This window comes from Salvelinus fontinalis, chromosome 17, assembly GCF_029448725.1.
Source record: "Salvelinus fontinalis isolate EN_2023a chromosome 17, ASM2944872v1, whole genome shotgun sequence".
Taxonomy (NCBI): domain Eukaryota; kingdom Metazoa; phylum Chordata; class Actinopteri; order Salmoniformes; family Salmonidae; genus Salvelinus; species Salvelinus fontinalis.
In genome coordinates this window covers 16,661,649-16,674,684 of record NC_074681.1, presented here as the reverse complement: position 1 = coordinate 16,674,684, position 13,036 = coordinate 16,661,649, and the positions used below count along the sequence as shown (strand labels likewise).

Below are 13,036 nucleotides of genomic sequence, written 5' to 3'. Positions count from 1 at the left end.
TTGATACGCATACGTCATTTTACTGCGTCTACAGTAAATTTGTTTGGAGAGAGAAAATGGCGTCAGAATCAGCGGAAACGTTAGCCGAACAAGACACAGAACTGGACGAGTTATTGGACAGTAAGATTTGACATTACTCCCGAGTGAAGTGTGATTGTCATTAATCCTGCCAATACATTAATTCATACAAAGAATTGTGTCAAACCTGGCGCAGCAACGCGCCTTGTTAGCGAGTTAACGTTAGCTAGTTTAGCCTAGTTGGTGGAATGTGGTTGGTCCTGCCTGGCAAGTCCAAAACCAAAGTCAGGCATTCTCTTACAAAATCTCCTGCGTTTGCTGTTTACATAAAGGTCACCATTAGCATTACAACGCTGCAGCAGTTGGCTCAGTGGGGATGTATAGCTATAATATCATTTTCGTCGTCAACTTTGACGCCGATTTGACAAAAATGTAACATAATGTGTTAACAAGCTAAACTGCTCTTGAAATGTATATCATTTTTTTAATGGATGAAGCGCTAGTATGACAGTTAGTGAGATCTGGATTTACAGACCTATCTGTTATTGTTTCTGTCAACTGGCCTGCCGATTTAAATTCATAATAGTATTGCGTACTAGTAGTCAATGTCACTTGTGTATTGTAACGACCCTGGGTCTCTGCCGCTTGAGCAAGCTTTTGCGGCACAGTCGATAGCGCGCTGGACTTCGGGATAGAAGGTCGAGGGTTCGAGACCTGCTCCCTGTTGTTTCATTACAGTATTATTAACTATGGCCTACCAGACTACTATTATCTTGATAGCAGGAATTTAATGGAGATGATCATAATCTGTCGTTTTTAATATTTCAAGTAGTTCGGTGAAGTTGTACTCCCAACATCAGAGATGGTAATGGTTTCTAAAGTAGAAGTAGTGACCTCATCATACTGATAATCAACTAATGCATGACTGAATTGCACATTGACCCAGACTTTGAAGAGTTTACCTTTGACCTCTCAACTACCTGCTCAATCCCTTCACCTTGCCTTGACCATGCTTCCACCTGCTCCTGTGAAATGCTATCTGTGCCACTACATTTCAGCTTTTACTGACTTTCCTCTACTAAAGGTGCACTCGATGACTTTGAAAAGACAAACCCGGCCCCCCCAGCCCCAGTTCCTGCTGCTGCCGCGGCTCCCCCATCAGCCAAGGGCAGTGAGGAGAAAGTGAGTGAATATTTTCCCTGGTTTCTAGAATGTCCCTTAACTTAACCAATTGCCTGGAGCTTGCATATAAGAAGCTGTAGTTTTTAGTGTTCAGATTGTGGTACAGACGTTATCTTTCAGTGTCTCAAGTCTGCCAACCCTTTCCATTTCTGTCTGTATATGGAGGAAGATCAATATAACAGTTTGTTTACTTGTTGATGCACATCTCTCTCTAGCCCCCTCTACTGGAAGACAGTCAGTTCTTTGAGGCTCTGTTTGAAGGGGAGATGGCCTCTCAGGCGAAGGAGGAGTGGGAGAAAGCCATGACTGAACTCGCACAGGAAGAACCTGAGCTGCTGCAACACTTTCACAAATTGTCAGAGGCAGCAGGGAAAGTTGGTAAGCATCCACATATTTTCAGTTCCGTTCTTTTGTGCCTGTCAATGTACTACCTCGTACCTCTGCACATTGTTCTCAGTACCGGTACTCTTTGTAAATAGTCTCATTTTAGTGCGTTATTTCCTTAATTTTTTTGCTAATTTAGCTCTGCATTGTTGGGAAAGTAAGCGCTTCACGCACAGGAGGCTGGCTTATAATATAATGAGCAAAGTGAATAAAATGTTATAAAACACCTGGTAACCTTTTAGTCATTTAGCAGACGCTCTTATCCAGAGCGACTTACAGGAGCAATTAACGTTAAGTGCCTTGTTCAAGGGCACATCTGCAGATTTTTCACCTAGTCGGCTCGGGGATTTGAACCAGCGACCTTCCAATTACTGGCCCAACACTCTTAAACGTTAGGCTACCTGTCACCCAATGTTTGATGTATTTGATACCATTCCACTCTAGCCATTAACACAAGCCCGTCCTCCCCAATTAAGGTGCCACAACCTCCTGTGATTTCATGGTAAAGTCTACACCTGTTGTATTCGGGACATCTGACAAATAAAATTTGATTTGATAATTGATTTGAGCTGGGGGGGTTTTTCATCTGTGTTTTTTGCGATGTGTTTTGCAGGGAAAGAATTCATTCAAACTGTCCTCCTTTTGAACAGGTACTGATGTAGCCTCCCAACAGGAATTCACTTCCTGTCTCAAAGATACCCTCAGTGGATTGGCGAAAAATGCAGACAACTTACAGGTAGTTCAGATTGTATTTTTTTTTTTTTTGAAGTAATGGAAGGTTTGGTTGTCACCACCCTTGGACAATGTTCTGAAAATATTGAAACTTTGGACCATTGGCAGAATGTCTGTTTCTTTGGCCTTCGATGCGTTTCAGAATTTTCTCTTGTTTTTATTCATCAGAGTGCAGGTTTGGCTGGAGAGGATCTAGCAAAGACTCTGGAAGGGCTGGGATTGGATGAGGGTGGACAGGGGGGTGGGGAAGATGGAAACATCTTGCCGATTATGCAGTCCATCATGCAGAATCTACTCTCCAAGGAAGTGCTCTACCCATCTCTCAAAGAGATCACTGAGAAGGTTAGTGTTTTTTCTGTCCATATGTTTGGGTTTTCCCTAAAAATGTAAATAGTTAACAAGCCACTAGCAGATGTTGATTCTTGTTTTTATAGATCTTTCCCTTGTATGCCCTTTACACAACTTTCTAACTGGATAACTGACTGTTATTCATTCCTCATGCAGTATCCTGAGTGGCTGAACAGCAATCGTCAGTTCCTCCCGCCAGATCAGTTCCAGCGCTACGAACAGCAGCACAAGGTCATGGGAGAGATCTGCAGCCAGTTTGAGATGGAGGGAGAGCGAAGTGGAAGGGATGGGGAGAATCGCTTTGAGAGCATTCTGGAACTCATGCAGCAGGTGAGACAAAGAGGACTGTTTCTTACCTGCATGAATTGTTGGTTGTCATTCATACTGACTGATGGTTTGCTATGCATGGATATTGATTGAGTTATTGTCTGAATTTTCAGCTACAAGACCTGGGCCAACCACCCAAAGAGCTGGCTGGTGAATCGGTATGTTTCTCCTCTCACTTGCTCTCTCTTTCTCCTTCATCTACCAACTTTTTGTTATTGCAGCTGCATAGTACGTTTCCCTCCTTGGACAGGGTCCATCTGGTAAAATAAACAATCTAAATGTGCTATACAGAATGAATTCAAATCAAATCAAACCCACTCTGTTTTCCCCCCCATCAGCCACCTGGCCTGAACTTTGACCTGGAATCCCTGAATCTCCCAGGAGCCTCTGGGGCTGGAGCAGCAGAGCAGTGCTCAGTCATGTGATGTCAGAGCAGCCAGATCAATGGATGCACAGGCTAGGAGCTGTGTGCGAGGGGGGGATGATGAGAGAGGACGATCGATCACAAGACGAGGAGAACGACTGTTTGCACTGCTCACCTCACAACAGATGTTTCTGTGTCTAAATAGAAGGCACAGTCAAGGGTGGCACAACAAACCAATGTTACCATCCTTCGGTAACTCACTGAGCATCACTTCACTGATTTTAAATTAATTGCTTTGGTTTTTCATAAGCTCTTCCAAGTCATACATAGTACAGGTAGTAGCATACCCACACACACAGCTCAACTGACTAGCACTTGACTTATGAGTCCGTTTTTACATTCACCATTGTTTAGCCTCATGGTAGAACTGGTTGAACTGCCCTATTGGTTAAAATGGTGCCTTGCATTATTGTTAGAAACCTTACAGCAAGGATAATAGGATTCTCTGTTGTGAGAGTTGCTGAGTGATGATTGAGTTGTTTCATAGCTACAATATCGATTAGGTTGTTTCTGACCACTAGTTTAGAATGATAAATTTAGCCATTTTCATCATTAACTGTTAATGTAACAGATGTGTGTAGATTAATATTGTTGGTTGCTTAACCAGTGTACATTTGTGAATTATTTAAAGAAAATCGAGGAGTTAAACTTACCTCGTTCTAATTTCATAATCATAAGACAGCTAACTGATTTTTAGAGACCGACTACCTTGGTTAGTTACACAGTATCTTCCCAAAAGCTGCTATGTTGTACCAGAGACTGTAGATGGCTGTGCACTTGATTTGACCTCTAGTTTGCTTGACGTCGGTTCAAACATTGTTACATCCACAAGATGTAAGAACCAGTCCTGTGGCCAATTATGAAATATGTTTATAACTGACATTATTCAAGTTTTTAACAGGTTAGCGAGGTTGGTCCTCTGGTTTGCGCATTGTAGCTCGGTGGGGCTAGAGCCAAAGTCGGTCAGTAACCATCGGGATTAAGACGGTCCCCTGAATCCCAGGGCGTCTGTCCAGTAGTGGGACTCTTTTGTGACTGTGGTTATAACCCTCTTAGCTTTTTATGCACTACAAGTTATGGAAAAAAGGTTTCTGACACCGTGACCACAATGTCGAAGTTGGATTTGGGCCATAATGAGAAAATACTGTTTCGCATGATTATATCGAAACCAGTACCACTACTGGTATGTGACCCTGCTGTTTTTCTTGTGATCAAAATCAAAATGATACAAATATATAGCATTTATTTAAGGGACAGACACAAGTAGTAAAACAGTTCAAATAATCTTTACAAGTGTTGAAGTGATGTGCAGTAATGACTTTTCCCAGTGGCCTTTGCTGTGGGCACAGTGATTAGTAGAGTTAAAATTACTGTGAATTACCCCTCATGTTTGACAGTGGTCTGCTGTTCCTTTGGAGTGAGTGGAGTGGAGTGACATTCTTGATATTTCATATGCCAACATATGCATTGACTGAATCTTGGGGAGTACCGCTGTAGTTAGTAATGATTTTCATTAGTCAAATTGGGTGCTACTTCATTAGGCTACAGTATGTACTCTTTCATACCCTACATCCAGACATGTTCTGGTTGTGTAATTTATTGGCAACTGGCATCTAGAGCAGTCACCTTATCACCTCAAACATTGGGATTTACTTCACTTGTGGTAAACATACAGTACCAGCCAAAAGTTTGGACACACCTACTCATTCAAGGGTTTTTCTTTATTTTTACTATTTTCTACATTGTAGAATAATAGTGAAGACATCAAAACTAACCAAAAAAGTGTTAAACAAATCAAAATATATTTGAGATACTTCAAATAGCCACCCTTTGCCTTGATAACAACTTTGCACACTTGGCATTCTCTCAACCAGCTTCACCTGGAATGCTTTTCCAACAGTCTGATGAGCACTTGTTGGCTACTTTTCCTTCAATCTGTAGTCTAATTCATCCCAAACCATCTCTATTGGGTTGAGGTCAGGTGATTGTGGAGGCCAGGTCATCTGATGCAGCACTCCATCACTCTCCTTCTTGCTCAAATAACCCTTACACAGCCTGGAGGTGTGTTGGGTCACTGTCCTGTTGAAAAACATGATAGTCCCACTAAGCGCAAACCAGATGTGATGGCGTATCGCTGGATAATGCTGTTGTAGCCATGCTGGTTAAGTGTGCCTTGAGTTCTAAATAAATCACTGACAGCGTCACCAGCAAAGCACCATAACACCTCCTCCTCCATGCTTCACGGTGGGAACCACACATGCGGAGATCATCTGTTCAACTACTCTGCGTCTCACAAAGACATGGTGGTTGGATCCAAAAAATCTCATATTTGGAATCCAGACCAAAGGACAAATTTCCACTGGTCTAATGTCAATTGCTCGTGTTTCTTGGCCAAAGCCAGTTATCTTCTAATTGGTGTCCTTTAGTAGTGGGTTCTTTGCAGCAATATCGACCATGAAGGCCTGATTCACGCAGTCTCCTCTGAACAGTTGATGTTGAGATGTCTGTTGTTTGAACTCTGAAGAATTTATTTGTCATTTCTGAGGCTGGTAACTAATGAACTTATCCTCTGCAGCAGAGGTAACTCTTGGTCTTCTTTCCTGTGGCGGTCCTCATGAGAGCCAGTTTCATCATAGTGCTTGATTTTTTTTGCAACTGCACTTGAATAAACTTTTTCAAAGTTCTTGAAATTTTCCGGATTGACCGACCATATCTTAAAGTAATGATGGACTGTTGTTTATTTTAATTTTTTTTTCTTCTATGAGGTTTAACGGCGGTTGGCATCCAATTTGTTGCATTACTGCCACCTACTAGACTGGAGTACCTTATACTTTACTTGAACAAGAAAAATTGACTAAACAAATACCCTACCATCTAACACTATACTCACTAATTTCAAAATTATATAAAATAAAATTAACAACCCCCCCCTACTCCACTAATTAAATGTATTTATTCCTACCTTATGCCATCACCCTGAAAGGATGGGACATCGCCACATAACACATCCTGTAACTAAGTCTCGTACACCCAAATACCTCTCTGCAGATGCCACCACAACCTCAATTTTCTGAGACTTCCAATCCATCCCTGCAGTACAATTAATAACCATTGCTATAAATGCTAAAAAAACAATCTTACTGAAACTTATTTTACTTTTTGGCCTATCCCTCTGTACTGGTATATCTCTACTACTCTCACCACTCCTCCCCCTTAACCTATGTTCCTCTACTTTCTTCACTGCCTCAGCATATGATAACTTCTGCACTACTCTAACCCTGGAAACCTCAACCTGCCTCTCTTGCAGGTTTCTGATCCCCAGCTCCATGGGCACCCCTACAATTAACACATTCCACTACTTTCCCCAATACTACAAATTCCTTTGTCTCATGCCCTTCTGCACATTTCAAACACCTTGGACCCTCCCTCCAACACACTGCTGCCACATGCCCATAAGCTTGACACCTGTAACATCTTCATATATTCAGCACATACGCTTGTACAGGATAACTTATATATCCTAACTTCACATTGTCAGGCAAAGACTTATCTTCAAAACTCAAAAGAACAATGACTCTTCTGTTTCCCCACTCGCCACCCTGTCTGCATCGCATCAAACAACGAGCATCACATACACCAGGAAACTTTCCCCTCAGCTGGTCAACGTTTATATCTACTGCTACCCCAGTTATCACTCCATTCATTGGTGCCCTTTTCTTGAGAGCGAAACAATTCACTTTTCTTGCCCCCATTCATTTTCCCTCGAGCGCATTCTTCCTCTGCCCAACAGAAACACAAACAATTATCACTAGACCACTTCTAGTTACCCTCACCGATTCCACATGTCCCAACTCTTTTTTTCACCCACCGTGAATCCACAAATGGATCGGCCAAAAGGCAAGAGTCCACTTTTTCCATAAACTTCACTCCTACTGTCACGGACTCTTGTTCATCCTGATCCTCGGTGCATACCTCGGTCTCCGATAACTTTACCGCACCTACCACCTCCGATACTTCACCCTCATTCACTTCCATTTTTCCTCCTGTCTTCAGCTCCCTCTGCTTACACTTTCTACCATTCCTCTGACAACCCATCTTCCTTTTCCCACCATTTTTATCTGACTCAAGCTCACCCTCTTCTCCCTCTTTTTCCCTCCATTCCTTCTCCGTTTTCCAAGTACACATCTCCTTATGATAATACTGCCGCTCCACCCCTGACACTCATCTTGTACTTGCTTTCTCTAGGGACTCCATTTTCCCCTTCCGGAGTTCTGCTCATGTCCCCAATAACGTGCCTACAACAGCGCAGCTGCTTTTTGCGTATTCTTGCCATAATATGGATTTAGTCTTTTACCATCTAGGGCTACTGATTGGCCTCAAATGCATTAAAAAGATAAGAAATTCTAAAAATGAACTTAACAAGGCACACCTGTTAATTGAAATGCATTCCAGGTGACTAACTCATGAAGCTGATCGAGAGAATGCCAAGAGTGTACAAAGCTGTCATCAAGGCAAAGGGAGGCTACTTTGAAGAATATCAAATATATTTTGATTTGTTTAACACTTATTTAGTTACTACATGATTCCATATGTGTTATTTCATAGTTTTGATGTCTTCAAATAGTAAAAATAAAGAAAATCCTTGAATGAGTAGGTGTGTCCAAACCTTTGACTGGTACTGCATATCAGGCTGATAGACTCGTGAAACAGCAGATAAGAGGAGTGTGATAGAAATAGCGGAGAACGTATAGGCTTACCATTGACATATGTCAGTAATGGCTGTGAAGAGGAGATGAAGGTAGCCTATGTATTGTCAGAGTTACTGCCGCATGTTACAGCAAAAGGAAAATGATCAGTCCATGTAACTGTCGGAGCTGATAGCCTCTGCTCTCAGGACTGGTGTCGTTCAACCAATTAATTCTACTCGATTAGCTACATGTCTCTTTCCACTGTCATTAAATTATCAGCCTGAATATATTGTATGAATCAACTATGTGGAATATGTAGGCCTATTAAGAAATAAATTAACAATGTTTATGAAATAAACAAACTCAGTGCTGTCTTCCTTTTGTTTTATGTTCTGTTCAGATCTCAATAAATACCATTGCTGGTTGAGAAATTGGGAACCGGTAGTTGTTGAGGTTTTGTATTTGTATTGAACCTTTATTTAACTAGGCAAGTCCGTCAAGAACAAAAATCAGAAACTTTGTCAAAAATGATGCAGAAAAATTCATCCATGCTTTTGTCACTTCTTGATTAGACTACCGCAATGCTCTACTTTCCGGCTACCTGGATATAGCACTAAATAAACTTCAGTTAGTTCTAAACATGATTGCTAGAATCTTGACTAGAATTTTTTGGGGGGATCATATTACTCCTATCATCTAATCAGTAGGTCCTATGATTGAGTGTAGTCTGGCCCAGGAGTGTGAAGATGAACGGCAAGGCACTGGAGCAACAAACCGCCCTTGCTGTCTCTGCCTGGCCGGATCCCCTCTCTCCACTGGGATTCTCTGCCTCTAACCCTATTACAGGGGCTGAGTCACTGGCTTACTGGTGCTTTTCCATGTCGTCCCTAGGAGGGGTGCGTAACTTGAGTGGGTTGAGTCACTGTGGTGATCTTCCTGTCTGGGTTGGCGCCTCCCTCGGGTTCATGCCGTGGGGGAGATCTTCGTGGGCTATAGTCGAGCTTGTCTCAGGGTAGTAAGTTGGTGGTTGAAGATAACCCTCTAGTGGTGTGGGGGCTGTGCTTTGGCAAAGTGGGTGGGGTTATATCCTGCCTGCTTGGCCCTGTCCAGGGGTATAGTAGGACTCTTCTTGTCTCAGCCTCCAGTAATTATGCTGCGATAGTTTGTGTCGGGGGGCTAGGGTCAGTCTGTTATATCTGGGGTATTTCTCCTGTCTTATATGGTGTTCTGTGTGAATTTAAGTATGCTCCCTCTAATTCTCACTCTCTCTTTCGCTTCTCTCGGAGCCCTAGGACCATGCCTCAGGATGACCTGGCCTGATGACTCCTTGCTGTCCCCAGTCCACCTGGTCGTGCTGCTGATCCAGTTTCAACTGTTCTGCCTGCGGCTATGGAACCCTGACGTGCTACCTTGTCCCGGACCTGCTGTTTTCGACTTTCTCTCTCTACCGCACCTGCTGTCTCTAACTCTGAATGATCGGCTATGAAAAGCCAACTGACATTTACTCCTGAGGTGCTGACCTGTTGCACACTCTACAACCACTGTGATTATTATTTTTTGACCCTGCTGGTCATCTATGAACGTTTGAACATCTTGGCCATGTACTGTTATAATCTCCACCCGGCACAGCCAGAAGAGGACTGGCAACTCCTCAGAGCCTGGTACCTCTCAAGGTTTCTTCCTAGGTTCCTGCCTTTATAGGGAGTTTTTCCTAGCCACTGTGGTTCTACATCTGCATTGCTTGCTGTTTGTGGTTTTAGGCTGGGTTTCTGTATAGTACTTTGTGACATCGGCTAATGTAAAAAATGCTTTACAAATAGATTTGATTTGACCTAAGACAACAACATAGCATGGCATCAACACATGAAAACACAGCATGGTAGCAACACAACATCACAACAACATAGTAGCAACACAACATGGCAGCTGCACAACATTGTAGCAGTACAAAACATGGTACAAACATTAGTGGGCACAGACAACAGCACAAAGGACAAGAAGGTAGAGACAATAATACATCACGCAAAGCAGCCACAACTGTCAGTAAGTATCCATGATTGGGTCTTTGCATGATTATATAAACGATAATTTGGTAGAAAGGTGGATTCTACATATAATTAATTCAGTACAACTCATTAGGATTCCAGCCAGCCCCATCCATTGACTGTAGTCAAAGATGGTCTAATCTGTGGCAGTTCCATTCTATCATCACTGTGCCTTGGAGTTTTTTTGCTATTAGGCTCTGTGCATTATACCGCCTCCAACGTTCTAATTTACTTCTGACCGAGTTGATGACTTCCGGAGCGAGTTCTGCTATTGTTTTTATCATTAGCTTACTAGCTATCATCGATGCATTTCTGACTGAAATAGTTCGCAATGATTACGTTTAAATTACAGCCCCGCTAAGGAGGTGCTAATGAACATTGTTCATCTGTGTTCAGTTTCTTCCAAATGTAATGGTATTGTGAGCTTCCATCGTTTCCCGGCCGATGTAACGCAAAGCTCAGAAAAAGGTGGTTGGTGGCAGTACGTCGTGACAACTTTACTGTCACCAAACACACAAAGGCGTGTAGTACACATTTCGTCGAAAGTGACTTTGTTGAGGGAAAAATTGGGGGGCGACAATACCTAAAAATAGGTGTTGTTCCTACTGTCTTCGCGCGGAACTGGCACATTAAAAAGAGACCTGGTGTTTGGGAAAGAAGACAAACCTCCTGCTCCGACTGAGGGGGATGAAGAACAACGTGCGCTGCCTATGGACTGTGCCGTCTCTGATGCGGTCCAGACCCTCATGGCAAACCATGAGCACGTAAGAGAAATTGAGGAGCTTCGAGCCAAGCTGGAGAAACTGACCACCCAGCGATTTGCTGGTTCTGACGAGGATATACGTTTTTACACAAGGTACAGTAATGATTTATTATTATCCAGCTCTACTATTGTTTATTATTTACTATTAATTATTAGTATTATTATCCCAAAGTGCATCTTACCTTTAAGTACATGTTCATTGTTATTTGAAACTAGGCTAGACTAGGCTATCTTAGTCTAAGTAGGACCATTGAATGTACACTGCTCAAAAAAATAAAGGGAACACTTAAACAACACAATGTAACTCCAAGTCAATCACACTTCTGTGAAATCAAACTGTCCACTTAGGAAGCAACACTGATTGACAATAAATTTCACATGCTGTTGTGCAAATGGAATAGACAACAGGTTGAAATTATAGGCAATTAGCAAGACACCCCCAATAAAGGAGTGGTTTGCAGGTGGTGACCACAGACCACTTCTCAGTTCCTATGCTTCCTGGCTGATGTTTTGGTCACTTTTGAATGCTGGCGGTGCTTTCACTCTAGTGGAAGTATGAGACGGAGTCTACAACCCACACAAGTGGCTCAGGTAGTGCAGCTCATCCAGGATGGCACATCAATGCGAGCTGTGGCAAGAAGGTTTGCTGTGTCTGTCAGCGTAGTGTCCAGAGCATGGAGGCGCTACCAGGAGACAGGCCAGTACATCAGGAGACGTGGAGGAGGCCGTAGGAGGGCAACAACCCAGCAGCAGGACCGCTCCCTCCGCCTTTGTGCAAGGAGGAAGATGAGGAGCATTGCCAGAGCCCTGCAAAATGACCTCCAGCAGGCCACAAATGTGCATGTGTCTACTCAAACGGTCAGAAAAAGACTCCATGAGGGTGGTATGAGGGCCCGACGTCCACAGGTGGGGGTTGTGCTTACAGCCCAACACCGTGCAGGACGTTTGGCATTTGCCAGAGAACACCAAGATTGGCAAATTCGCCACTGGCGCCCTGTGCTCTTCACAGATGAAACAGGTTCACACTGAGCACATGTGACAGACCTGACAGAGTCTGGAGACGCCGTTGAGAACGTTTTGCTGCCTGCAACATCCTCCAGCATGACCGGTTTGGCGGTGGGTCAGTCATGGTGTGGGGTGGCATTTCTTTGGGGGGCCGCACAGCCCTCCATGTGCTCGCCAGATGTAGCCTGACTGCCATTAGGTACCGAGATGAGATCATCAGACCCCTTGTGAGACCATATGCTGGTGCGGTTGGCCCTGGGTTCCTCCTAATGCAAAACAATGATAGACCTCATGTGGCTGGAGTGTGTCAGCAGTTCCTGCAAGAGGAAGGCATTGATGCTATGGACTGGCCCGCCCGTTCCCCAGACCTGAATCCAATTAAGCACATCTGGGACATCATGTCTCGCTCCATCCACCACCGCCACGTTGCACCACAGACTGTCCAGGAGTTGGCGGATGCTTTAGTCCAGGTCTGGGAGGAGATCCCTCAGGAAACCATCCGCCACCTCATCAGGAGCATGCCCAGGCGTTGTAGGGAGGTCATACAGGCACGTGGAGGCCACAAACACTACTGAGCCTCATTTTGACTTGTTTTAAGGACATTACATCAAAGTTGGATCAGCCTGTAGTGTGGTTTCCACTTTCATTTTGAGTGTGACTCCAAATCCAGACCTCCATGGGTTGATAAATTTGATTTCCATTGATATTTTTTGTGTGATTTTGTTGTCAGCACATTCAACTATGCAAAGAAAAAGTATTTAATAAGAATATTTCATTTATTCAGATCTAGGATGTTATTTTAGTGTTCCCTTTATTTTTTTGAGCAGTGTATATTGTCTTTACATTAGTTTTCAGTTAACCCCCAAAAATGCTCCCAGGTCGTTGCTTCAAATAAGATTTGGTTCTTAGTCCACTTTCCAGGTTAAATAACAGAACATTTAAAACAAATTCACTGCTGTGATGATAGCTGCTGTGAATTACAGTACGAATTGCAGTAACAAGAAAACAGGCTACAATAGCAGCTAGGTCATGTCTAGTGCTAGGGCTTAGAGAAGATGGGCAATAACAGTAATGAGCTTTTTTGGTATTCAAATACTCTGGGTCCATCTTTAGATTTGCA

The 13,036-nt window shown here is 43.2% G+C and overlaps 1 protein-coding gene across 1 annotated transcript; it reads left to right on the top strand.

Annotated features, from left to right (window-relative positions):
- The first annotated feature begins 11 nt into the window (after positions 1-11).
- Positions 12-8,469, top strand: LOC129813836 (peroxisomal biogenesis factor 19-like). Its single transcript, XM_055866394.1, has 8 exons — positions 12-120; positions 1,103-1,200; positions 1,416-1,578; positions 2,235-2,320; positions 2,485-2,658; positions 2,821-2,994; positions 3,105-3,149; positions 3,330-8,469. Exons 1-8 carry the CDS (start codon positions 57-59, stop codon positions 3,414-3,416), a joined length of 891 nt encoding a protein of 296 aa, XP_055722369.1. The 5' UTR covers positions 12-56; the 3' UTR covers positions 3,417-8,469.
- Positions 8,470-13,036: the final 4,567 nt, after the last annotated feature.